Source organism: Lichtheimia ornata, assembly GCF_029851405.1.
Source record: "Lichtheimia ornata isolate CBS 291.66 chromosome Unknown scaffold00033, whole genome shotgun sequence".
NCBI classification, from domain to species: Eukaryota; Fungi; Mucoromycota; class Mucoromycetes; order Mucorales; family Lichtheimiaceae; genus Lichtheimia; species Lichtheimia ornata.
Genome location: NW_026695353.1, coordinates 169,340 through 196,588, shown reverse-complemented (window position 1 = coordinate 196,588; position 27,249 = coordinate 169,340). Strand labels below are relative to the sequence as shown.

General features: G+C 43.6%; 9 protein-coding genes across 9 annotated transcripts; 4 read left to right on the top strand and 5 right to left on the bottom strand.

The window, feature by feature from the left end:
* Positions 1-39: 39 nt before the first annotated feature.
* O0I10_007062 (uncharacterized protein) lies at positions 40-2,055 on the top strand (the record flags this gene model as incomplete). The annotated part of the gene is made up of 9 exons (XM_058487082.1): positions 40-108; positions 183-224; positions 286-382; positions 439-587; positions 645-780; positions 830-1,237; positions 1,302-1,700; positions 1,753-1,810; positions 1,872-2,055. 9 exons carry the CDS (start codon positions 40-42, stop codon positions 2,053-2,055), a joined length of 1,542 nt encoding a protein of 513 aa, XP_058342159.1.
* Positions 2,056-2,137: 82 nt separating this feature from the next.
* Positions 2,138-3,256, bottom strand: O0I10_007061 (uncharacterized protein; the record flags this gene model as incomplete). Its single annotated transcript, XM_058487081.1, has 5 exons — positions 2,138-2,357; positions 2,418-2,622; positions 2,681-2,818; positions 2,883-3,032; positions 3,091-3,256. The coding sequence occupies 5 exons, from the start codon at positions 3,254-3,256 to the stop codon at positions 2,138-2,140; spliced, it is 879 nt and encodes a 292-aa protein (XP_058342158.1).
* Positions 3,257-3,518: 262 nt separating this feature from the next.
* O0I10_007060 (uncharacterized protein) lies at positions 3,519-4,691 on the bottom strand (the record flags this gene model as incomplete). The annotated part of the gene is made up of 2 exons (XM_058487080.1): positions 3,519-3,911; positions 3,987-4,691. 2 exons carry the CDS (start codon positions 4,689-4,691, stop codon positions 3,519-3,521), a joined length of 1,098 nt encoding a protein of 365 aa, XP_058342157.1.
* Positions 4,692-6,583: 1,892 nt separating this feature from the next.
* On the top strand, positions 6,584-6,995 carry O0I10_007059 (uncharacterized protein; the record flags this gene model as incomplete). The annotated part of the gene is made up of 3 exons (XM_058487079.1): positions 6,584-6,618; positions 6,689-6,868; positions 6,974-6,995. The coding sequence occupies 3 exons, from the start codon at positions 6,584-6,586 to the stop codon at positions 6,993-6,995; spliced, it is 237 nt and encodes a 78-aa protein (XP_058342156.1).
* Positions 6,996-7,420: 425 nt separating this feature from the next.
* O0I10_007058 (uncharacterized protein) lies at positions 7,421-9,918 on the bottom strand (the record flags this gene model as incomplete). Its single annotated transcript, XM_058487078.1, has 10 exons — positions 7,421-7,442; positions 7,519-7,552; positions 7,639-7,730; positions 7,799-8,616; positions 8,679-8,883; positions 8,936-9,032; positions 9,084-9,183; positions 9,250-9,472; positions 9,535-9,638; positions 9,697-9,918. The coding sequence occupies 10 exons, from the start codon at positions 9,916-9,918 to the stop codon at positions 7,421-7,423; spliced, it is 1,917 nt and encodes a 638-aa protein (XP_058342155.1).
* Positions 9,919-10,205: 287 nt separating this feature from the next.
* O0I10_007057 (uncharacterized protein) lies at positions 10,206-11,823 on the bottom strand (the record flags this gene model as incomplete). The annotated part of the gene is made up of 4 exons (XM_058487077.1): positions 10,206-11,319; positions 11,382-11,517; positions 11,590-11,725; positions 11,806-11,823. The coding sequence occupies 4 exons, from the start codon at positions 11,821-11,823 to the stop codon at positions 10,206-10,208; spliced, it is 1,404 nt and encodes a 467-aa protein (XP_058342154.1).
* Positions 11,824-13,441: 1,618 nt separating this feature from the next.
* On the bottom strand, positions 13,442-15,138 carry O0I10_007056 (uncharacterized protein; the record flags this gene model as incomplete). Its single annotated transcript, XM_058487076.1, has 4 exons — positions 13,442-14,558; positions 14,626-14,761; positions 14,827-14,962; positions 15,037-15,138. The coding sequence occupies 4 exons, from the start codon at positions 15,136-15,138 to the stop codon at positions 13,442-13,444; spliced, it is 1,491 nt and encodes a 496-aa protein (XP_058342153.1).
* A 1,670-nt stretch (positions 15,139-16,808) lies between these two features.
* On the top strand, positions 16,809-19,622 carry O0I10_007055 (uncharacterized protein; the record flags this gene model as incomplete). Its single annotated transcript, XM_058487075.1, has 5 exons — positions 16,809-16,917; positions 16,976-17,234; positions 17,313-17,442; positions 17,505-19,342; positions 19,403-19,622. The coding sequence occupies 5 exons, from the start codon at positions 16,809-16,811 to the stop codon at positions 19,620-19,622; spliced, it is 2,556 nt and encodes an 851-aa protein (XP_058342152.1).
* An 861-nt stretch (positions 19,623-20,483) lies between these two features.
* On the top strand, positions 20,484-24,172 carry O0I10_007054 (nitrite reductase [NAD(P)H], large subunit; the record flags this gene model as incomplete). The annotated part of the gene is made up of 9 exons (XM_058487074.1): positions 20,484-20,694; positions 20,759-21,539; positions 21,615-22,143; positions 22,206-22,629; positions 22,701-22,764; positions 22,833-22,932; positions 22,995-23,081; positions 23,136-23,852; positions 23,915-24,172. The coding sequence occupies 9 exons, from the start codon at positions 20,484-20,486 to the stop codon at positions 24,170-24,172; spliced, it is 3,171 nt and encodes a 1,056-aa protein (XP_058342151.1).
* Between the last annotated feature and the right edge of the window lie 3,077 nt (positions 24,173-27,249).

The following is a 27,249-nucleotide window of genomic DNA, read 5'->3' as shown; positions in this document are numbered from 1 at the left end:
CTTTTCCTTCACACAGCATTTCTTCTGCCAGCCGTATCCATGGAATCGACAACTAAACCACCGTTGCCATACCGACAGCTGATCCCAATTTTCATCGCCCGGTTAACTGTGTGTATGACAGCAACAATGTTGGAGCAAGATGGTATACCCAAGCATCCTCCTAATAACACGCGTTATGGTAGAATCCTCTTGGTGTGGCTGTGATATACCCGTTTCTCGTTCCAGTGAGTGCACCGTTTGTATGAAGAGATGTACTTGGGTCAAGTAACAAAGGATGTATCTTAGATGGTAAAGCAATTGAGCGGGCACAGTGATCAAGAGCATGTGGGTTATTACACAGGCCTAATGTCGGCCGCTCCCGGCATTGGCTTAATTATTGGATGTAAGTACAATAAGGGATCCCTCAAGGGCAATACATTAACATTTGTGATGGATAAGCAATACCATGGGGTGCTCTTTCTGATTACATCGGACGACGCAAGGTGTTGCTAATGTCATTCATGGGACCTATCATTGGATGTCTCCTTCTTGGTTTATGCCGTTCTATATGGTGGGCCATCGCTGCACGAGGCATCTTTGGCTTTCTTGTATGCAAGGCATAGTAAAGATGCTAATGATGGTTATGGCTGATGTTTGTAAAATAGGATAACAGCCTTGGTGTTATCATCAGTATGCTAGCTGAGATCACCAAAAACAATACTGAAGATCAACGTGCGATGGTAATGTCTCTTACGTCAATCGGGTATGGTGTGGGCATTTGTGTGGGCCCACTTGTAGGATGTAAGTATAGATGAAAAAATGATCGAGCATAGTTTTAATGGCCACACAGCATTTTTGATGGACCCTGTCAACCAATATCCTGGACTATTTCACCATGATGGTCAAATCAAGACGTTCCTGGTTACATATCCTTTCTTTCTACCTTGCTTCTCGATCGTGCTTTACTCACTTTTTGCTGGTTTCATCACCTTTTTCTTTGTTGAAGAGACAATGGAGGATACAAAGAAACACCAACACAATGAAGAGCCAGCCACATTCATCGAAGAGACGCGTGTCAAGCGTTACAGCACTTTTGAGTCCCCACATAAACACACCATGCAACGGCAACTACCTCGTCAAAACATGATCCAATTCGATTGCTCTATTTTCCAACGCATGCGTTTAGCTTTGACTCCTCCAGTGGCTCATGCAATTTCAAAGAGCTTTTTGGCCGTATGTGCCTACTTGGCCTTCGAAGGTAGGTTGACAGAGCAATCAATGCAATCGAAGGTCTTGATCCAAAACATTTATTGTTTGGGTAGTACTATTTATTGTTTATGCTACATGCGAGATACCTTTGGGTGGTCTCGGATTTGATCCGGTCGAAATTGCCGCTGCCATGTCTTACCTTGGGATGATCAAAACCTTCTCACTTGCAATCGTTGTCCCCTTTTTGGTCAGGTGTTTCGGTTCTGTGAGACTTGTTTGGATTGTATTTATCATTTTGTCATTGTGCTACACGTTACTTGGCATGGTGCATTACTTTGATGTTATGGATACACCGATGGTCAACTACGCTGTGTGGATCAGCCTCATTGGATTGCTGACGCCCATCGCTTCGCTTTCAAGCTCAACAATGACGGTCTCCATTGTCCTTGTCAATAATGCAGCAAGGAAAAATAGTCCTAGTTTGCTGGGCACCACCAATGGTTTGGAGCAATGTAAGTGTGTGTGTGGAATCCAACTACATTTGGCTGATGGGAACCTGTGTAGTTGCTGTGCAATGCGGAAGGGTGGTAGGTTCGACTGCACCTACCCTATTTTGGGGAATGTAAGTGATGATTTATGCATGCACTTGCATTGAATTGACACCATCATCCATACACACAAAGGTTTCAAGATGCAAGTTGGATCCCATCCTCTTCGCGAAGCACCTTTCCCTGGGGCGTCCTTGCTATTTTTAATATAGCAATTGCTATTTGGGGTGTGCGAATGAATCCCAAAGATTATGAAGATAATGATACCCAATCGAAGAACGCTGCCAATGGCTGTCAACGGGATAACAATAATGCTTAAGATATTCAATAAATTTGATTGTATTCTAAAAAAGGATGCAGGAAAGGGGAAAATGGTGTGTAATGTGCTGGGGATGCTGATACTAAATCTTGTATCCACTATGAATAGCTGCAACGCCAAATGTCAAATCTTCATAACCTTTGCCAACCGTTGAGAATCCAGCATCACGAATGATTTGTGCAAACTCTTCTTGTGGTGGGAACTTGCGAATACTTTCAACAAGGTATTGGTATGAGTCTCGATCCTTGGCAATCACCTGACCAAGCACAGGAATCACATCGAATGAATAGATGTCATACACCCTATCACAAACATACAAATGAGCAACCCCAATAAGTCAACAATGACTCGCATCCACGTACTTGCTAATAAGAGGATTGTCGACTTGGCTAAACTCGAGACACATGAATCGACCTCCTGGCTTGAGTACACGATAGGCTTCCTTCACAACACGATCCACATGGGTACAATTTCGAATACCAAATGCAATTGTATACACGTCCATGGATTCATCAGGTATATTCTCAAGCTTCTCGGCATTTTGCACCATGAATTCGGTTTGGTTGGCTACGTATATAGACACAATGAATGGCACATCCCCTTTTTGTACCGATTGAATGCTTACTGGTAGCGTATGGTGATGATGCAAATCGCTTCTTTCCTTCTTCCAACATGTGTGGATTGATATCAACCATGGTAACATGAGATGTGTTGTCGCGATGGATGTTCTTGCAATAGTCCAAAAAGCGCATAGCAATGTCACCTATACCACACACAATGAGTGGATGAAGAATCACAGCATCACTCTTCCTTTCACCGTACTATACCTGTTCCACCTGCAACATCGAGTAACTTGGTACCAGGACCAGGAGCCATTGATCGAATGAATTGGTCTTTCCAAATACGGTGAATACCCAAGCTCATAGCGTCGTTCATAACATCATAGTTGCCGGCAACGTTGGCGAACACTTGGTGCACTATAGTTCTCCACACTTTAGTATGTGCTACATGGACTGAGTGGATTGGATAAAGTACCCAGTGATTCCTTTTGTTCCTCGGGGACATTGCGAAAGCCAAAGTGAGTCAATTTGGGATCGTGCTGTTGCTGTTGTTGCTGTAATCGTTTGCTGACGGTGCTGAAGAATGCACGTTTAGTTGTTGACGATAGCAGAGGGCGAGACACTAAGGCAGATCGCAGCATGGTAAATGACAATGGCGGATAAAGAGGTTGTGTTTTCTCAGTCGCGTTCTCCCACCAGGTGTTATTGACAACAGCTGAGTCCACAAATCTGAGATGCATCACATTGCAGAGCACTCCCTCAACCAAAACAATCACATCCCTGACAACGGCAAACACTCTATCAAAGACATCATTATCCTTATACAAGTCAACATTACTTTTTACATGAAATGGTTAATAAAGTATCATATTAATTGTATTGAGGGATGAAAGTCTATTCTATTTATGCACTGTAGAAGGGATAATCGGTGTAGCCAACAGCTCCAGGGGAATAAAAGGTGTCACGGTTGTACTTGGTCAAGGGCCATCCATTTCTCAATCTCTCAACAATATCAGGGTTGGCGATAAATGCTCTTCCGATAGCTACCAAGTTACCAGTTTCCTCGGCAACTTTTTGAGCGAGAGCAGGATTGGTAGTGTAGCCACCAGCAGAGATGAAAGCACCCTTCCAGACCTTACGGAAAGGATCAAGTGTGTTGGCGGTATCGTTCTTGGTCTTGCGAGAGAAATCATCACGTGGTTCAATCATATGGATGTAAGCCATGTCAGAGTGCTTCTCTTGGAGTTGACTGACAAGGTATCCCCAAGTATCATAAGGAATCTCATCAACCATATCCTAAGAATTCATGGAAAGAAATGATAATGTGAGTGAGTTTGAATGATAACAACAAGTGGAGATGTGTCGCCTTACCTGAAATTCGGACCAAGGAGAGAAGCGAATACCCACACGCTCAGCACCAATGGCATTGGTGACAGCATCAACCACCTCCAAAGTGAAACGAGTGCGGTTTTCGATAGGGCCACCATATTCATCCGTACGCTTGTTGCTCGAGGTGTTGATAAATTGATCCAAAAGGTATCCATTGGCACTGTGGATCTCAACACCATCAAAACCGGCTTCAATAGCATTCTTGGCAGCTTGTGCATAGTCACCAACAATACCCTTGATCTCTTCAACGGTCAATGCATGAGGAACCTCCCATTCCTTGCCGGTGAAAAGACTTGTTCCACTGATAGGGATGGCAGAAGCTGAATCAGGTGTATGGCCGTTCATGAAAATCTTACTTGATGCCCTGCCCACGTGCCAAAGCTGCAAATAGATAACTCCTTGCTTGGCATGCACAGCATCGGTAATAGACTTCCATGCATTAATTTGTTCTTGAGTGTAGATACCAGGAGCGTGTGGATAAAGGCCACTGGTAGGTGAGATAAACGTAGCTTCAGTGATCAATAAACCACCAGGGGTAGCACGTTGGGTATAGTATTCCTTGTTCAATTCGGTAGGAACGTGGTTGTCATCGCTGCGAAAACGAGTCAAGGGTGCTAAGACCACACGATGTTGAAGCTTGGAAGCACCAAGTTGGATAGGGCTGAAAAGAGCAGAGGATGAGACCATAGCGATGATAGTTTTAATTAAAGAATAATACTTTTGACAGGAAAAGAATGGGGCTGGCCTTTTTATATTGCTCGGTGTTTGTTGTCAAATACCATATTATGTCAGTCAATCTGCTTTTGAATGTTTTGGAATTCCGCCGATCCCTTTGATTTGTAATCTGTTCCTTGCTACGCTGAATTTGTAAGCGGCGCGATTCATCAGGAGTTTCGAACATGCCTCTTTTAGTGCCTTCCAGAAATTACTACTGATATCAGCAGCATCGCATTGTTGCATCCTCGTTGTCTATTATGGATGTGTCAGCCAATATCCATTGTCAATTTGAACGGCAGCAGGGGGAAATCCCATCATCATCTTCCAATAAAAGACAATGCAGCCGATCACGATATCAAGATTGTACGTGTCCCTTCCCTATTTTGTCAATCAGCGAGGCGCTTCGGTGCAAAATGAGCTAGTCTACTCATTGACACAAGAAGTAGATAACGAATAAAGCATATCACATCACACAAGGAGGATGATAGATCGCTTCTTTAATGATCCCACCAAGCTTGATTAATAAGCTGCATGCCTGTACTATTCGTAACAGAGCTTTCCATAATGACTATGTACGTGTATACCTGTTGCATTGATGAAATCCAACATTTGAATGACGCCATTGGGTCAATGAGACATGGATTATGCTGCACGATTGGGTTTCACAAATCATTTGACGTGCCAAGCTGGTTGCACAATATGGATGACGACGATACCAGCTCCTTGTTACAATTTCAAGCACGTACCACATCTCCTTGGGATTCTTCCACAGCTGATGACAAAGGCTTATTTGACCATACAATCGAATGGCTTCATAGGCATAATGAAAAGATACTTTGTGAATGATCCATCCATTGTATGATTGAAGCCGTTTACAAGGTGTAATGTATACTCTTCACCGTCACTATCCAATCATCGCGCATAGCGAAGAGGTGATGCTCTTGTGCTATTAAGGGGATTCACATACATATCACTTTTTAGCATGATAGTCCACGTGACATTTTATCCTTGCATCTTCCCAACGACAAAGCAATTCACATGCGAATCACATATTGGTGTGGGTAGAAGAGGCCACTTGCGAGGGGAAAAAACCAGCCGTTATTTCTTTAGATGAGTGTAACGTGTTGACTGCTAAGATAGTTACACAGCACTGCACTCAAAGTTGATGGATTCGCCGTACATTGCACAACAGCGGGATCATGGAATTAGGCCGTTGTAGCATTTTGGATACCCAAACCATCATCCAGATAACTGGAAACCGCCGACACCCAACAACCATGGTTACATTGTATTGTTTGCAGGCTGATCAAGAAAAGCTTATTTTATTCAATGCGCTTGCCGTTTATGGAGGTGCTGGATACCGCGTGAGAGCTATACAACGATAACGGCGTCTCTATGGCTAGGGGTCACGAGGTCAATGCATATCCAAAAAATTAGAACTGAGAGGGTGAGAGAGAGACAACTCGAATGATTGATGTGTTACCATGACCACGAAAATCACCCTGGGAAGTGAAACGGGCCGACTGCCATAATCAGAAGGAGTCTAAGAAATGCGTATTGGCTGACTTTTTTTTGTCGCTGCTGCAATAGCATGAATGCACTTGGCATGCCGAATGATTCATGCCAAGATTATGTAAATAGGCTGCAGCAACTAAGCAAGTGGTGTCAAGTGTGAATAAGTTGGGTGTGGTTTGTGGTGGTAATGGTGATGGTGGGCGATGGGTGAATCAATGGGGTAAACAAGTTGGTTCCATACAATACCAAAATGGTAACCAAAGCCTGCATAAAAATGCCTTTTGCTCGCACCACACCACCCCGCATTTTTCTCTCTTTTTCTTTCACCACATCCTTAAATAAACACTATGCCCAGACCTGTTCACGGCTCAGCTTTATATTGGTAATGATAATGCTCCCCTTTTCAAGGCGTTGCCATGCACGAGACAACTAATTCTTCAACGTAACAACAGGTCAGTGCCTTTGACACTTGCAGCAGCAACAGCCTTTTATTCGCTTAGAAGCAGAGCAGCTTCAGTACAGCCACTACGATTTGTACCATCGGGAGAGCCATCGAGCGACCATCAAAACTTGGAACGTATTCGAGAAGATTGGAAGCAGCGTAACCAAGGCATTGGATTGCGTGATGTGAGGTGAGTTGATAATACCATTAGTAAAGAAGCAGTCGCAATCACCATCATCACATACTCCTTGAAAATGAATAGCCTTGACTAATATGGGACTCTCACGTTGTGTAGCCGAAGCGGCGGTGGAGTCTAATCCCATCTCTGTTCTCGTTTTATGCTTGTGGGAAAAGTACAGAGTAGGACCGGACCACAAGTTTCTTTTTACATTTCTTCCCCATCTCTCTCCTTGTGCTCCCCAACAACCACCGCAAAATCTGCATATCCTTTCGACACAACACACAACACGCCATATAACAACACAAAAATTCCACTACCCACCACATCGTATATATATATCTATGAACACCCCCAGCGTAAAAGGCGCACCACAACTCAAAGAGGAGATCCAAAATGTCTTCACAGGTTGATAAAAGTGACATTCATTATCGTAAATAAAAAAATCTTGACTCCTTAACAGCTTTTGCATTCCTTTTTTTCTTCATGATTTCTGTAAAAATGGGCTGCATGAGTACCTCGGAACGGGAAATGCCGGAACCTTTTGGACACCACGAGTGCATCTCACAGGTTTACGATCCGAGACCTACAACAAACAAATAGAAACGGATGAATTAATCTTGCGATGGAGAAAGAATGATGATGATCATCATGAACCTCACCTGTACTCCTCAATATTATCAAAGTCCAGAATCACTTTATGAAAGAAGGGATGTATCAGCTGATACTGTAATATGCATTCGGCTCATGAAAATCAACCCCTCCTCCTCCCCACAACCTACCAAGGTCACGTTTTGTCAGAGGTTTCTTTGTGAGTGGGCAAATGTTCTGCTTTCCTTCCCAACGCGTCAAGCAACGCACCCAGCTGTCATATCTAAAATACCGTGATTAGTTTATATACATATATATATCCATCACACGACCTCATGTTGTGGCACGTACCCCATTACATGTCCATATTTTGAAATGGCAGGCTTAACGACTTCGGTCAATGTGATTGGATCAATGAACCCTGGAAGAGGATTTTGCTCATTGTTGTTGAGTGTGGATTCATCATCATTGTCCTTTGAGTGTGTTCCTTGTTGGTCGTGTGTTGTACCAGTGATGGAAGTCTCCCAAGAACAAGAGGGTCTGGATTCGGCAACCAACCCCGCCTCGATAGCCGCAGCTGTGGGTTTTCGTTGTCGTTTGCTTCGTCGACGTCCCACATTGTCTCCATCATTCGATTGTGTCGTATCCATCATCCTTGCTCTAGAACGACTCGATCGATATTCACCATCCACATAAGCACCACCGTCATCATCATCGTCATCGCTTTCATCGGATGCAGCAAATCGTCGTCTTCGTCTTTTTCCAGATCGTTGTTGTTGTGCATTGGTTGCAGTGGTAGTGTTGTCATTGGCAGTAGCAGAAGAAGAAGCAGCAGCAGCAGATGATGAGGATGATCGAGTAGTGGCACGTCGACGTTTTCCATTGCTACTACTACCATTGTTGTTGTCTTCCTCGATGACAGTGGGTCGATGCGTACGAAATGCTTTGTGGACTTTGCCGCTGGCATCCTTCTTATCAAAGAGATAACGCGCTTTGCCGTTTTCATCAAGAACGTAGTTGGGATCAGTGATCTGCTTGGTTTCCAATAAGAGGCGATAAAAGTTGGAACATTGGTAACCAACGCGACCTGGTATTTTCATGCTAAAGATGCCCCATTGTCCATTGGCTCCAATCTCAGCAAGTCGTGCAAAGAATAGCTTCTTTTCCTCCTATGTAAATGTCGACTCCATGAGTGCTTCATGCAGCTTGAGCAATCCAAAACATTACTTACCTTGGACCATTGTCCTCTACGTTGAACTTCTCCTGGTGCATTGAAACGATAATAATAGCTGTTGGGGTTCTCATCGATCATTCTGTAGGCGTAAATGCGTGCTTCAGACCATCCTTCAAATGCCTTTTCAGGATCCACTTTTTGATGTTGCTGTGCTTGCTTGACCGCTTCATCCAAACAAAGACGACTGCCCATTCGATATTGCCTAATCAAGCCTCATGTTAACATGGTGACGTATCTCAAATATCAAGGCATACTTTTTGGCTCTGTCAGTAGTGGTTTTCCTCAATGTCTCAGCTCGCTTTTTGACCAGCTGTTGATAAGCTTGCTTTTGCTCCGCACTCATCGTCATCCCTACATTAGACGCGTTAGAATAAAAAGTACATTTATTCCCTTTTCCATTACCTGATGCTTGGGTGTTTTCTTGGGGGTATTTCATGGCAACTTGCTTGCGTATGGTGTTGAGATAGCCAACTTGTTGAGCGAGGCGACAAATGACTTCATCCTGACGATAGTATACAAGAGGCTCCATATGTCAGATATAATCACATGGACCTTCAAGCGCACGTACCTCGTCTCTGTTGCAGTCGTTTAACATCTCATCAATTTCCTCATCATTCACATAGTCAAACATGATCCGGATCTTTTTTGATTTGCGTCTCTTCTCGCGTCGTTCGTGCTTCTTGACCAACTTTTGGTGCATCAATACTCGCTTGGCAACAAGATCACGTTCCTCTTCTGTAAGCTCTTCTTTGAAAAAGTTCTCCTTGCGGATAATCTCGAGGTCGTTATCACTACACGCGTTTACGTGTCAGCAAAAAGCCATTCAACGTGTCTCCAATCTACCCATTGATACCTTTCCAATACAGGCGAATCCGAATCATCATGCGAGCTATCATCATTTGAGCCATCCAATTCGTCCTTTGATTCTTGCTGTAATGCTCGTTGTCGTAAACGTTCCTGATGATGGGCAAATGTAAGCATGTTTATCCTTAAAGGAATCCACATCCCCACATACTCCTATCGCAACAGGTTTTATGCCGTCTGGGTGCTTGACTTCCATCCAGTGAACGTGGGTAACTTGAAGAGTGCAATGTACGGAACCGTTCCGGTTATCGACTTCTGAAAAGAAACGCGTCTTCAACTGAAGCTGCTGTTGCTGTTGCTGTTGCTGCTTGTCATCTCCATTCGAGCAAGAAGGACCTGAGGATTGCTGCGATTTTGAATTGCGAGCTGCCATTGAGGAATTGAGGTGTGTTTGGAAGACACGAAATGGGGGGAAAGAGAAAGAGATAATTGATCAAGCTCCACATGGTGGCGGCATATTTGTGTCAACCTTCCTTTGTGTAACTGTTTCAGCTTAGTCTCCCCACCACCCACAACCATGCATGCAACTTGTTCCAGGAGAAAGATGTCCATGATGGCAGTTTGCTCTTTACATTTATGTTCCTTTATTGCTATGAATAAACATATAAAATATAATACACTTTGTTATCATGGAAGGGTCATTGTACAAAGATGATGAATTCAATGATGGCGATTGCCAAATAGGTGCCATAATGTCTTGCCCTGCACACGTAACAATGCGCATCCGAGTATGGCAACCCCTGTAGTAATGCATCCTAAACATAAAAAGGCACCAGGAAAGTCGGGTTGGAACTTGCTAAACATGAGGTTGAATATTAAACCACCAAGGTTACCACCTGCACCAACGATGCCCATGACCTTGCCATTGTTGACTGGATCAACAAAGGGTACCAATCCAAAGGTAGTCCCTGCTGCTGCTTGCACAAACAAACTGAAAAAGACCATCAATGCAATAGCACCACCGAGGTTTGTATCCAATCCAAAGCTGAATCCAATCAATGCGATCCCTTCAATGAGCATGATTATAAAGTGGGCCATGATACGTCCTGGGAGATGGAAACGATGTGCCCAAAAGTCTGAAAATAGCCCACCACCAAGTCGAGAGAACAAGTTGAGCAACCCAAAGACTGAACCAATGTATGCCGATGTTGCTGGATCAAGACCAAAGTTGGTGCGAAATACTTGGCCAACGACATTATCAATAGCCAACTCGGTGCCAAGAGAGCAAATGTAGAATACCACCATGATCAACACATTTGGTTTGATAAGGACTCGGAATACACCCAAAAGTGCATCCATACCGGATTCGGTGCGCTTGACATCGGATATTGATTCATCATCATCATTGGTTCCTTGTGCTGATGATGTTGATGGTGGAAACTTCTTTTCAGAGTCAGGCGCTAATGTCGTGTCAGCACATTCACTGTTGGTTGCTTCCATTACAGATACAACATCCTTCTCTTGAGCCTCTTGTCGTCGCAACTTTAGCCAATCACCATGAGGAGTATCGGTTGAGCAAAAGTAATCGATAAATGCCACTAGGATGCAGATACCAGCTGGGATAACGAAAACAACACGCCATGCAATGGAATCACCCGCGTGCTTGGCAATGCCACCGAAGCAAGCTGGAATGAGCAAGTAGGCTATGCCGGCTCCCATATTGCCCCAACCAGCTGAAATGGCATTAGCTGTTCCAACCACAGAGGGAGCAAACATCTGTGAGGTCCAAAATTGACATGGAACAAACGCTCCACCCAATATGCCAATGACACATCTATGTATGCGATGAGATTCATGGTTGAGATAAATAAAAAAAGGTAGCATCATTGTAATTACCTAAGAACGATTAGGCCAGCACTATTTGCCAAGAGCCCAGTCAACCCACAAGGGATAGCACCAACAATCAATATGGTTGCCATTACACGTCGAGGACCAAAACGCTCACACATCGGGCCTATAACGATACGTGCCACTATACACAACACAGTGGATCATCATCAATAATGAGTCAATGAAGGAAGGTCATATACCATGATTGGCCTACCAATAGTAACAGCAACAGCAGCCATGTTCGAGTCATACATCTCAGCTGATGGGATGTTCAAGTTTTCTGCAATATGATCCATTACCGGTGGGATGGAGAACCATGCCATGAATGCAACCATAAACGATATCCATGCCTATTGTTAGAGTAGAGAGAATAGGTGCCCATGACCAATCAGTAAATGTGATGGCTTGACATGATCATTATCTCCCTTACCAAATGCATCGCCCTCATGTGCGGATGCTGTAGTATTGAATGCATTTTGAAATTTATGGCCTTTCCATGTTGATCAACGGTGATGCTTTTTGCAAAGAATTGCATGATCGTGTATTGTGTATTGTGTATGTAAAGTAAGGGGTTTTGCCAAGGTACGCTGCTTGCTTAAAGGTAGCTTTATGACTTTCCTAATGATAGGACGTTGATGAATTGGTATAAAAGCGAAACGTTGCAAGACAAAAACACCCTTAAATACTGGTGATCCCTCATAGATGAGTGTCGTTGATCCATCCAGAATGATGGTAAGCGATCATGCGGCAGAACGTGTCGTTCCCGGATTTCTCGGACTTGTTTATCATCGCTACCCGCATGAAAATGAAGATGTGTCAGTGGTTACTTGGTATCCTTCATCACATAACAAACAATGGTAAACCTAATTTAATGATATGTCCTGAATGGCAAGAGATCGATGCTGTGCTTTTCGGAGTCCAGTTATCTACGGGCAGTATACACATGGCATCAAACATGAGATGCAAGATAAGCCTGCTATGCATCAACGTCTTTGATCCTTCTTATCTTTAATGATGATGATAGAATCTTTCCTGGAATGCGATTACGATTGCTTATCATTCATACGATATTAATGCCGATAGGAATGTAATGTTTTGCACCCATCAGTCATATGGGCCAGTGGCGCTTCCCCCATGTCTACTCGCCCTTTCACGTTCGTATGATTGATCCTTGCGCTTTCAATCCCAAAAAGGTAACAAACAAACCTTAAAACCTTAATTTTACGTACATCCAAGTAACCTTGTTATTGTCATTGAGCCAATCAAGGAATCCAAAAAGCAGGTCTTGATCAACATCTTTCCATGGATGAATCCAAATCACAAGATGTAATCAACCAGCTGAAAGTATAGGCTGATCGATCATATAGGAGCATTCTTAATCGATAAGAATGCCACCAACAACAGGGTCAAGAAATAAGCTTAAATCTTGTTGGTCCAAGGCTGAATGATCGTACTACCATAATATGGTCCCAGATGTGATGAACGTCGCACGTATAGTGTTTGTCGACGTTCGTAATAAAATCTTTGAACACTTCTCGGTGCGAACTGAAATCCATGCCTAACATTTGGTGCCACTACAAACATAGAACAGCCATGACGCTCTAAAAGCCATGATCTATGATCGCTGATGCTATAGCTATATCATACCAGCCTTGCTAATACAACAATTATATATAGTTGCGATGGCAACGTGCTAGGCAACATCTCTCGATTATCATTTATTAGTATCATTACGCTTTATTCGTACTATCTGCTACCATAAAACACCTCAACCAGGTAAACTTTTAGCAACATGGATACATGTACATAACGCAACAACAAATTGCGATAGTTGGCATGGATACCATGGCAACATAAAAACGCGGCGATTGTGTGCTATGTCGCATTGCATAGGTAATAGCCAGCCCATCACATGATGGTTCATGTATTTCACGTGGAGGTCTATGTGCTGTTGCCTTCATCAGTATTAGGTTTTATTACTTCAATGATATGTATAATATATACTCGCGTGGCGACGTGAACACAAGATGCTATGTACTACTGGGGACGATCCTCCTTATTGTAATTTATGCATTGAGTTTGCTGAATGAATGCCAAATGGATTTTCCTTGTATTGTTATCAACGAGCAACCAAGAATAGCGACACCTGTGGTGATGCATCCCAAACACAAGAACGCGCCATGGAAGTTGGGTTGGAATTGGCGGAACATGAGGTTAAATATTAAACCACCAAGGTTGCCACCTGCACCAACGATACCCATGACCTTGCCATTATTGGCAGGATCGATGAATGGGACAATGCCAAACGTAGATCCGCATACTGCTTGCACAAAAAAGCTGAATACAACCATGATACCAATAGCACCACCGAGGCTTGTATCCAATCCAAAGCTGAAGCCAATTAACGCAAGACCTTCAGCCAACATGAGAATGAATTGTGCCAAAATACGACCAGGTAAAGAGAGTCGATGTGCCCAAAAATCGGAGAAGAGACCACCTGAAAGGCGTGAAAAGAGATTAAGGAGGCCGAAGATTGAACCAATGTATGATGCTGTTGAGGGATCGAGATGGAAGTTGGATCGAAACACTTGTCCAATAACGTTATCAATGGCTAATTCTGTGCCAAAAGAGCATGCATAAAAACATACAGTGATAAGCACATTGGGCTTGATAAGCACGCGAAATACACCCATCAATGCGCCTGCAGCTGTTTGTGTGCGTTTGACATCTTGAATGGATGCATCATCTTGGTGCATAGATGAGCTGGAAGCTGGGTACTTTTTGTCAACGCCGACAGCAGGTGTCGTTGCCATACCATCAGCGGTAGTATTGTCGCTTGGTGCTTCCATCACAGATACGACGTCGTTTTCTTGAGCTTCTTGTCGTCGCAACTTTAGCCAATCGCCGTGAGGAGTATCGGTCGAGAAAAAGTAATCGATACATCCCACTAGGATGCAAATACCAGCTGGGATAACGAAAACAACACGCCATGCAATCGATGCACCTGTGTACTTTGCAATGCCATCGAAGCAAGCTGGAATGAGCAAGTAGGATATGCCAGCTCCCATATTACCCCAACCAGCTGAAATGGCATTAGCCGTTCCAACCACAGAAGGTGCAAACATCAATGTCGACCAAAGCTGACATGGGATAAAAGCTGACCCTAAGATACCAATAAAGCATCTACGTATACCAACATGCATAAGAATTACGATCGAGATAGAGGTTTGAGAAATAAAAGCAATCTTACCGAAGTACAATCAATCCAGTGCCGTTTGTCAAGAGACCCGTTAAACCGCATGGGATAGCACCAATGATCAACAAGCAAGTCATTATCCTACGTGGACCCCATCGCTCACACAATGGACCAATGCAAAGCCGTGCAACTATAGTTTTATCACGTATCAGTGGGAAATCAATATGCTTGGAACTTTGATTATTGCCTACTCACCAATAGTGATAGCAACAGCAGCCATATTGGAATCGTAAACTTCCACCGATGGGATGTTTAAGTCTTCTGCTATATGATCGATCACAGGTGGAATTGAATACCACGCCAAGAAGGCAACCATAAAAGAGATCCATGCCTGCGTCATCCCCCAAAAAAGATATCATTAATGGTCCTGGGTGGATTGAAATGGATGTACCGATTGGCACTTACCAAGTGTAACGCTCGCATATGTGGCATTTGTAGTGAGTGCATCTTGAAGTTGACAGCTTTGCCATGCTGGTCAATGATAATGTCGCTTGAAAAGAATTTCATTTTGTGAGTGGGGTATCCTTATTTAGATAAGGGAAGTGGATAGTAATTAGAAAAAGGCGTAGTGATTGTTATTGAAGAAGCTTGTATGTGGATGATAGGGTTGAATGACAATGTTGGTGACGCCCAACAAAGGAGGATCTTTATATACAACATGTAAATCCTTTGAATGGGATCATCTAGAAAACAATGGTCTCGATCCGATAACGCTTTACGTTTGATTATCCTAGGGATCCCTTTCAAGAAAATGGCTATCAAGCCGAAAGGATCTGCAATCCAATGTTCAATAGGTTGACAGGCATGAGCATTCCACACTCATTTTGGTGGATTATGGTTATCAAAATACAAGATAAGAATACGATAGAGGAAAAAGTGGGGACTGCGATAAGAATTTATCATTGCATGTGAGCCTACCCATCATTCGATCGTATCCTCCGTTATCTTTTCCTCTCCTATGCAGTAAACCTTGGAGCATTTTGTGATCAGCTTATGCTATGAGCTGATGACAATACATCAATCAAAACGAAAATGACCCAAGCATTGTATAATAGAATAGGCTGCTTTAGGGAACATGTTTTCTTGTTGCTCCCAAGAAGGATGGGCATTGTCAAATTTGATAATGGTGTACGTGTGATCTACTTAATTTGATCATGGTGCTCTTTACCATCACCTCTAAAAAGGTAACAAACAACAAGAAGGAGTATGGTCGAGAGATAAAGAGACGGCCGTGTGATAGTAAAGGAACCCGAAAAAACCCAGACTCTGAGAGGTTGATGCGACCAGCTGTTATAATTGGTCGATCTTGAAGGGTGTCGTTTAATGTATGTGAACACAATGTCACCTTGTAAGGTCAATGTTGGCAGGTCTTTGTTTCAAATGCATTAATCCATTACTCCTTGTTGATAATGACACGGCTTGAAGTTATTAATAATGTCATCACATTTCATTGTGAATGAGTGGTGTGCCAATTGCCGCTGTACATAGCATGACAATGAATTGTGTACCTGCCACGACATGTATATCACTACCACTGTGTCGGGATTGAAGAACACAAATCACGTAATTCATTTGAAAACCACGCACTCACATGCAAAACCCGAGCACTCTTCAAATAAAATGGATGAAGATTTGAGGATGAGCAAACCACCACCCTCTTCTATATTAGCAATTGGATGAAAACCCTGAAAATGCAAATTCCCGGTATATAGCTGATTGGTGTAATCGAAAACGGGGTATGTACAAGGGGTAAAGAAAATGAACGATGGTCGAAGCGTTCTCGATCTCAAAGTGCACCCTGTGCTGCATAGGACAAAAGCTGATCTTTCTTGTCAAAGTTACACAGGCACGTCGTTATCTCACTTTGCTCGATTTGGCAACCATGTTTTAAACCTCCTCCCCCTTTCCAATCTTTTTTTTACTCTTATCTCTATGATCCCAGCGTGGCTTTTGATATGTAAAAAGAGTGCTGCACATGTTGTTCCGATCCACGGTAATCAAAGGCATGATACACAAATATAGGCAACGGCGTATGGAGAACCAGCTACTAGCACACCACCATTTACTGGGCTAAGTAGCACTCGTTTTTTTATTTCTTTCATCTTCCTCTATCGCATTCGACGACTTTTATTCATATGCCTTCCCTGGAAAACACGAAGATGGATGAATCCAACATCATGAAGCCACCCACCACTATCGATCCTAGAGACGAGAATACACCAGATGCCTTTGTGCTGCGTGATCCTTCCATGGTTCGGCTTACTGGAAAACACCCCTTCAATGCTGGTACGTATACTTCATATTACTTTCGCATGTTTGCTTACAATTCCATACGTGTTATCAGAGGCCCCGTTAAAATCATTAGAGAAAGCCGGCTATGTCACACCTAATCATCTTCATTTTGTACGCAACCATGGACCAGTACCACAGCTTACATGGGAAGAGCATCGCATTGATATCACTGGTCTTGTCAATTCACCCACTACCATCACTATGGATGATATTGCATCCATGCCACCGACCACATTACCCGTTACTATGGTTTGTGCTGGCAATCGTCGAAAAGAGCAAAACATGGTCAAGCAATCCATTGGATTTGGATGGTACGTTTCTTAACATCTTTATTAACCACTTCTAATATACCGACTCACTCCTATTAATAACTGTGTGCTCACTATTAGGGGCGCAGCTGGTGCAAGTACAGCATGTTGGACCGGCGTTTATTTACGAGACGTTATAAATCGCTTTGGTGGTGGGCTGAAAGATGAAGCCAAGTTCATATGCTTTGAAGGCGTTGATAAGACATCCAAGGTAGTACATAATTCACTATTCATTCTTTTAATGTTGCCTATCTAACGAGTGTATGTGTGTAGGGTGGCTATGGTACATCAATAGCTGCAAATCGGGTGATGTCTGATCATTACGATATCATGTTGGCGTATAAAATGAATGGCGAATTGTTGCCAGCCGACCATGGATTTCCAATTCGAGTCATTATTCCTGGATGTATTGGTGGTCGAAGCGTCAAATGGCTTGGACGCATTGAAGCAAGCGATAGTGAATCGACGAATCCATTCCATAACGGTGATAATAAAGTGTTCCCAACGCAAGTGAAATCAGCTGAACAAGCAACGGATGAGAAATGGTGGCCACGACCTGAATACACACTCTATGACCTCAATGTTAATAGCGTTATTTCAACACCCAACCATGATGAGCGTATCATGCTACACAACCTGCAAGAAACGTATACAGCGCGTGGATACGCATATACGGGTGGCAATCGACGAATCACACGTGTAGAAATATCCCTTGATAGCGGCAAGACATGGTTGCTGGCTACATTACATCGTCCCCCTTCCCATCAAATTGCTGCTGCTTATGGTCAGCTGACTGGTCCTGGTTACTATCAATCCTCACGCTACTGGAGTTGGACATTGTGGCATGTCGACTTGGAAGTTGCAGACTTGGTGCGTGCCGATGAAATGGTGGTGCGAGCATGGGACGAATCGCAAAACACACAGCCCGAGAACCTGACATGGAACCTCATGGGCATGATGAACAATTGCTGGTTCCGTGTAAAGTTGTCAATGGAGCGTGAACCGTCATTGGCTATTCGATGTGAGCACCCTACGTTGGCAGGTCCTCAACCAGGTGGATGGATGGCAGCATTGGTCAAGAAAGATGATAATGCCGATGTATCGACAACACCAGACACAACAACAACAACAGCAAAGCAGCCCTCTTCATTGCCAACATACACCTTAGCTCAAGTTGAGATGCACCAAAAAGAAGATGATTGCTGGATTATAGTACATGATCTCGTATACGATTGTACACCCTTTATGAAAGATCATCCTGGTGGGGCATCAAGCATCCTGATAACAGCTGGCACTGATACAACCGAAGAATTCGATGCCATTCATTCAAGCAAAGCACACACCATGTTACAAGATTATCTGATCGGTCAGCTCTCATCATCATCATCCGAACATAGTTCAACCACATCATCATTGGCATCATCCAATGCTTTCAGTCATCCCGATACCACAAACAGCAGCACAATCACATTGTCATCATCAATCAACATCAATGACGATCATACATCATTCCTCGAACCCAAGAAATGGAAAAAGATGACTCTTGACAGCAAACAATCATTATCGCCCACCATTCGTCTCTTTCGTTTTGTATTTGATGGATGCAATCAGCCACTTGGTTTGCCAATTGGTCAACATGTATATCTCAAGATGCCTCAGGAGCAAACGGATCGCCAACAACGGCAAACACAACCAAAATCAATCATGCGTGCCTATACACCTAGTGATTCTGGTCCTGGATTTGTCGAGTTTATCATCAAGGTGTATTTCCCGGATCATCGACAGCCTGGTGGTGCATTCACTCAATTGCTGGATAAGCTGCGTATAGGTGAAACGATTGATGTCAAGGGTCCATTGGGCGAATATGAATACCTTGGTGATGGTCATTACTCCCTCATGCGTCAGCCAGCTCGACATGTACAACACATTGGCATGATTGCTGGTGGCACTGGCATCACACCCATGTGGCAAATTCTCGATGCTATTCAACACGACCACAACCCACCCAAAGTATCTCTGATCTACTGCGCACGCCATTATGAAGATTTGGTCCTCGCCAAAGAAATCATGGAATTACAACGCGTATTGGGTGCTCACATGTTCCATGTTAGGTATGTATAGATAGCATCATCATTTGTAGTGAACAACTCTTTTAACATCACTACTACTAGGTTCATCCTCTCTAGGCCTGGCAATGATTGGGGACATGGCAAAGGTAGACTCACAGCCTCAGAGATTTCCGAGCACCTCTTTCCACATGGAACGTCAAGCGACAATGACAAGATGGTCTTATTGTGTGGGTCCGATACTATGATTGAACATTGTTGTAAACCATTGATTGCTCAAGTAATGGGTGACGAGTTTGCGTTGAAAAACATCTTTGTATTCTAGCTATTAGAAGATTGCATTTATCATAATTCCTATTGTATAAAAATCTACATTTTCAAAGACATTGGATTGCTTGATAGATAGATCAACTCTACTACCATTGTGCGTGTTTATCATAAAGAATCATCATACAACTAACTCATCTTGGCGCCGTGATGATGCCGACACCGGATCATCATTATCACAACCCGCACATGTCAATCTACTTACAACACTACTTAACCAAATAAGACTACAAACAAGAGATAATGAATGCCAAGTCACCATCATTGCTTATCTATGAAGATGTTAAAAACCAAAATGACATGCTATCAACCTAATGCAATCGATTGCTCCTCCTTTCCATACCCCGACCCCTGGTGTATTGATAACGGAAAGTTTTCGCTGATAAGCGAACATCATACAAGGGTAATCGTTTTAGAGCGCACATTTGTTTGTAGCCTTATATGTCAATGGTCATTATAGTAGCACCTTCTATCTCATGCAAAAGCTATCATTACGCATCATCATTATCGGTTGATTTTCAGTGTTCCACTTTCCGTTATCAATTAAAGTGATAAGCAGCTCATCCAAAATCGGAAAACAAACAAAATGCTCCAGCGCACAAGTCCTTATCATCATGCTTAATCATTTGAAGAGAGCATGTCCATCATCCTTATCCACCCAAAGAACTGGTGATTTCTTCCCGTATATTTCCATATGAGGACATGCCATTCGACATCTGAAAAGGTAATCTGACTTGGTATTCAAAAAGCACGTGATGTATTGTACTCGGATGATATCGCCGTTATAAGGATCACCTTTCCTGTTCATCATTGATGCATCATCATTTCCTTTCTATCCCTCTCTTTACATTATTATTGAATGCCTCCCAACACAGAAAGAGCTATTGATCTAGTGCTCGAATCCTCGAGCAACAATAATGAGCACCCTCCTCCACCTCCTCCACGTGCACCACCAAAGACGATCATTGTAGTGGGATTGGGCATGGTTGCTGTCTCATTTATGGAAAAGGTGATTGAGTATGCTGAAGACGACATGTATCGAATCAAGGTGTTTTCTGAAGAGCCTGAAGGTAAACATGATACAATGCTCTTTCATCGAATGTTTCTAATGTAACCTTGTTTCACACGCATCAGTGGCCTATAACCGTGTTGGATTGACGCAATACTTTACACATCGCAGTGTGGATCAACTATTGATGCAACCACGTTCATGGTACGAAGAACAAGGCATTGAGGTGCACCTTGGTGATCCAGTGGAAGAGATTGACACGTTGCACAAACGAGTGTTTTCCCGGGAGAGTGGTTGGACATCGTACGACATTTGTGTACTTGCGACAGGTTCATCGGCGGCCCTTCCTCCCAATGTTTCACTTGGCCCTGGCATCTTTGTGTATCGCACTCTTCAAGACTTGGAAGCTATCATTGCATGGGCTTCACGTGAGAATGTACAGCATGCTGGTGTCGTGGGTGGTGGATTGCTTGGATTAGAAGCTGCCAAAGCTGCCAAGGATCTTGGATTAAATGTCACCGTTTACGAACGTGCTAATCGACTCATGGCACGCCAACTGGATGATGATGCAGCCAAAATGTTACAACGTGAAATTGAAAAGTTGGACATTGAGACATGTGTTGGTGATTGTCCTGGCATGTTCCAAATGGATGATGATCAAGAAGAACAAGCATTGAAAGCAGTTGTTATGGCTGAGAGCAAGGAGGTGCGACCCACAGAGATGCTTATTTACGCCATCGGAATCCGTCCACGTGATCAATTGGCCCATGATGGTTTACTACGTGCGTCTCGTGGTGGTTTCCAAGTCAATGAACAACTGGAGACAACAGCTGATAACGTGTATGCAATTGGCGAGTGTGCATCCTTCAATGACATGATCTATGGCCTGGTAGCACCTGGATACGAGTAAGTAACCCACTCAGCAACGAGCATAAATTTTACTTGTTTCACTCACCATGATGCACCTCCCTACCATTCAAGCATGGCTGAAGTCGTTGCTCGCAACATTACGACGCGTCGACACGATCCACGAAAGGCAACATTCAAAGGCGCCGACATGAGCACCAAATTGAAGCTGCTGGGCATCCATGTGGCAAGCTTTGGCGATTGCTTTGCAGCCGATGACACCTGTCAGCCTCTGGTTTATCGCGACCCCTTTAGTGGCGTATACAAGAAATACCTTTTCACAAAGGACGGCAAGAAGCTTCTTGGTGGCATGATGATTGGTGATACGAACGACTATGCCAAGCTGCTGGGGATGGTGAAAGCCGGCAAACGACTACAAACGCCTCCATCCGAGCTTATCCTCGGTATCAAGGGCACCAAAGAAGAGCAACATGGTGGTGCAGATACGCTCCCAGATGATACACAAATATGCTCATGCAACAACGTCACCAAGGGCACTATTCGCAAGATCATTCGATCCAAAAAGTGCGAGAACGTCAACCAAGTCAAATGCTTTTCCAAAGCAGGCACTGGATGTGGTGGATGCATGCCACAAGTTCAAGAGGTAACGTCACGCCAATGTGGAAAAAGAAGAACTCCTTCTCATTATGTGTATGTACATCATAGATCTTTGAAGCAGAACTCAAGTCACTTGGTCAAACCATCAGCAATTCTTTATGCAGCCATTTCAAGTACAGCCGTGCCGAACTCTTTACTATTGGCAAGGTCAAGCAATTGAAGACATTTGAGGACTTTATTCAACATGCTGGTGTATCAGAAGCGAGTGTCATGGGATGCGAAGTCTGTAAGCCAGCCATTGCCAGCATTCTTGCCAGTCTATGGAACGAGCACATCCTCAATCCCAAGTTACGCCCTCTGCAAGATACAAACGACCGCTATCTCGCCAATATCCAACGTGGAGGTCTATACAGCATCGTACCACGTATCCCTGCAGGTGAAGTCACCCCTGCCAAGCTTGGTGTTATTGCCGACATCGCCAAGGAATACGACTTGTATACCAAAATCACTGGTGCTCAACGAATCGATATTAGTAAGTATGCCATGTAAATATCAAGCTGCGAATGGAATGGGTTACTGATTTGATTGTCTTTTACTTTATAGTGGGTGCAAGGAAACAAGACCTCCCTGAAATTTGGGAAAAGCTCGTCGATGCTGGCTTTGAAAGGTAAAGAATGATGCACACAATTCAACAACGAAAGTCTTAACCTTGTTGTGGATACCTCCCTAACGTAGTGGTCATGCTTATGGAAAATCATTGCGAGCTGTCAAGAGTTGCGTGGGAACGGCTTGGTGTCGATTTGGTCAACAAGACTCTGTTGGGTTTGCTATCAAGGTAGGACAATGACTCCCCTCTCCTCAATTGGATGCCTATCATTGACATGCAACAACGTATAGCTTGAAAACAGATACAAAGGAATCCGATCACCACACAAACTCAAGGGAGGTGTCTCTGGTTGTATTCGTGAATGTGCTGAAGCACAGGTAGGTACCCAATGTCATTTTTTCAACTTCCAAGTACTAATTTGTTAATCTCAGGGCAAAGATTTTGGCTGCATTGCAACCGACAAGGGATATAATGTCTATGTGTGTGGCAATGGTGGCTCAAAGCCGAAGCATGCTGAACTATTGGTGGCTGATGTTACTGAAGAGCTCGCCATCAAATACTTGGATCGGTTCCTCATGTACTATATTATGACTGCTGACAAGCTCACACGCACAGCTCGGTGGCTCGAGAAGCTTGATGGTGGGATACAGTATCTACGCAAGGTTGTCGTTGAGGATCATCTCGGCATTGCAGATGAATTGGAAGAGCATATGAATCATTTGATTGGTGCGTATCAATGCGAGTGGACCACAGTTGTACGAGATCCCGAACGCCGTAAACATTTTCAGGAGTTTATCAATGGATCAGACGCAACAACAACAGCAGCAGCAGATACCGTGATTGAAATGGTGGATGAGCGTGGTCAACGTCGACCTATTGATTGGCCCAAAGCCGAGCTCCCTTCTTTGCCATCCCTAAAAAAGGATAAGCTGGATTGGCTCCATGTTGGATCAACCGATTTGTTCCCTGAAGATGAAGGCAAGGTCGTTCGCATAGGCGATGCACAAATAGCTGTTTTCCATACTGGCGGCAAGTGGTATGCGACTCAAAACATGTGCCCCCACAAGCGTGCATTGGTGCTGGCATCCGGTTTGCTTGGTGTCAATGGATCAAAAGATACACCTTACGTTTCTTGTCCAATGCACAAGGTAATAGCAAAAATACGATGATCATCCCATGACAAGTTACTTATACACCATTACTCTCCTAGAAAAACTTTGATTTAGACTCGGGCAATTGTATGGTACCAGGCGAGGAGGAGAGGTATCGGCTTGAAACGTTCAAAGTCAAGGTGGAAGATGGCCAGGTGTATCTACAAGTACCACCCACTGATATCCTCTCCAATGTATTGGGATCCTCAAAAACAATCATCCAACGTAACGTCATCAAACCCGAGATCGTATCGATGCAAGAAACATCCGTATGTGGCACGTCAGGTGGATGTGGTGACAAATCATTAGAGTGGTAGACATCCTATGCCTTATATTGTATATAGCTGTTTATGTGAAAAATGTATGACATCGATAAAGCATTGTGTTAATGATGATGTATGACAGCGGGATAAGCAAGCTTGTTGAGAATCACTGTGTCTACCTTCAATTATTACATGTGTATCTTTCATCCACCTTGGTTGCTCTACATGCAACATCCTTTTGGCTACTGCTGTTATCAATAATAATTGGACCATTGCTGAGAGCACTCGAGTGCTTAGATATACTCGCATGCCATTATAAAGAGCAAACGATTACGTGACAATGGCAAGCCTCTTTTGAATAAGCATGACATACAAGAGCGTCCTCAATGATTCGCTCGTAAACTTGATTTCTTGTTGAATGGCTAAACACTACTTATAGGTATGGACTCGTGTCACATTATATCATAGCTCGCTCTTTTAAATAACATAATGGTTTAAGCTTACTGATTACTGTAACAAGTACTATTGTTGGGTACCATTATTACGGGTTTATTATCTTTTAGGATACAAACGCCTATTTAAACCTATGTACAATTCTGGGGATTGCCACGGCCTACTGTTGTCTATCAGCATATGAACAAGGAGCTTTAATTACGAGTGTAAATATGACAAAGGGAAAAAAAAGCGTCTCGATACAACGATGTGGATGATCCAATCTCGCTTTCCAGAAACCAACCAGTGGATCACATGGAATCAGTGGGGTACCGTTGTGTCATTGTATTCTTGGTTGCTGCTGTGATAACCATCTTCGTCTATGGCCGTAAAATAGCTGCTGCATGCATTGACTTGCGTATACCATGCCTTATCCATACCATCTAATCCATCATCACCATCCTCAGCCGTATCCACATGGCATGATCCATCGTTCCTGATGACGACGATGCGACAAGTAACCAAAGCAACATTCCCAGATTTCTTTCTCATCACTGCACTTGATTGCATCCATCCATCATAATCATCACATGTCAAAAGAACCTCTTTGATCGCTGCTGGTATGCTTCCTTCCCATCCGGTTGCCGGTCTCTCTCTTTCTTGGTCACTGCAGGTGAAGATTGCTTGCATTGCAATGAACTTGATAGCTGATATGGCATCGTCCATAAGAAGTTGTATGTAGTGAAGCAAGTTGCTGCACGTAAATAAAGCTGCTTTTATACAATGGCAATCCACTGTTCACGTGAAAAAGGCTTCAAGACATGTTGCTGCAAGTAACGCGAGACAAAGGAAGCCTTGCTAATGGCAGCTGCTGTTACGTTTGGTCGCGGCATAGCAGTGTGCAAGAAGTGCGTGTGTTGTAGTAGAGTGACACGATTGTGAACGTTGTTTGCGACCATGGAGTAACGACATCGCTGAAAGCAACTGCTGGGATGAAGGCTGCTACGTTTGATTGTGGTAGAGAAACGTACAAGAGCGTGTGTTGTGTCAAGAGACTCGTGTGTTGTAGTGGGCTGTACAAGCCATGGACGTGCCATTCAGTCAAAGACAATCGGATCAAGCGAGTTGTAGGATTGACATGATGGGATGGAGCAGGACAATCGTTCGCAGGTGGTAGTTGTATACTTGAATGAGGCAACAGTTGAGAATGGGGTGGGGGAAAGGGAAGAAGCTGGAGTGGAAGAAGTGGGTCGGATACCTCTTGTATAATGCATGAACACTGTAAATCATCAATTCTTGATATTGAGATTACCCCTCTCGAACCTGAAACTTTCACACAAGGTGCACTTGGACATGCTGATCAACTTTCTCTTAAAAAAGAACCAACACTTCATTGTAAGATATCGAATGGGAGGGTGCAATGTGGGTTTACTATGAAAGTCGGAAATGGAGGTCAGCGCCAGATTCATGATTTATCGAAATAGTATGTATTACGTTGGGATTCCCCATTTCGAACCTGAAACTTTGTCAGAAGGCTCGCTGGGACATGCTGATCAACCCCATTCATTTAAAAACCGAAGGCTTCATTGTGAAGATTTAAAATGCGGGGCGCTCCCAATGATGGATGAGAGGGACAAAGGAGTGGACGGCTCACCGCCCCGAAGTTCCCACTTCCAACTTGGGAAATTGCTCACAAGGGTGCTCTCGAGTATGCTGATCAACATTTTCTAATAAAGACCTCACGCTTCATTTGAAAATTTGGAATGGGAGCATCCAAAAGTTTGAAAGACGGAGACATTCGCAGGGTCTGTCTTTCAAGAATTTTCATGTTTGCTGTTCAAGCGTAGCTCAGTCAAATCGGCTCGGATCAAGAAACTTGAACGATGGAAATGATCGGCTGGAGCAGGAGCATTGTTCACATATAATAGAATGAACAACAGTGCCGATTGTGAGGAAATGGCTGTTAGCTGCCAATCATCGATAGCGTATATGGTATCTAACATTGGCCATTCCAGTCATGCAAAATAGCTCCGTTACACAGCCATGCCCCTATGCATATTTGGCTCTATCAGGGTTGGGCAACTTGGCATTGAACAAAGACCACTCTTCATATAGCATCACGCTTACAACCATAAAGGTGCCAGTATCTCCAAATTTTACAATGAAACGTGGGGTTTTGAATAGAGCAAGGGGCTCGGCTTGGCCAACAGCACCTTGTGTGAAAGCTTCACGTTCACCGTCGCAACCAACCCAAAATATTTTTTTGGTCGTCGTCGTCGAAGAGGCTGACCCCCAGATCCAGTTTGGCTGGTGAAGCATACGTGAAATCTGATTGGCAAGCTTGATCGTGAAACTGGCACCCAAGGTGCAGTTGGCCAAGCCGAGCCCATTGCTCTAATAAAACCCCACGTTTCATTGTAAAGTTCGGAGATACAGGCACCTTTATGCTTGTAAGCGTGATGCTATATGAGAAGTGGTCTTTGTTCATTGTCAAGTACGGACCCTGGCAGAGCGTGATGTGGCATTTTTGCACCCAGCTAGAAGTCAGACTTCAGTTAATGCATGATAGGTATGCACTCATTTTTATGTCATACATTGGCAGCACAAGCCACTTTGGGGAGTCACCAACTTAGGGACCTATTGGGAGGATGATTCTCCTGCTCCAGACATTCATTTCATGATTCAATTATCTTGATCCG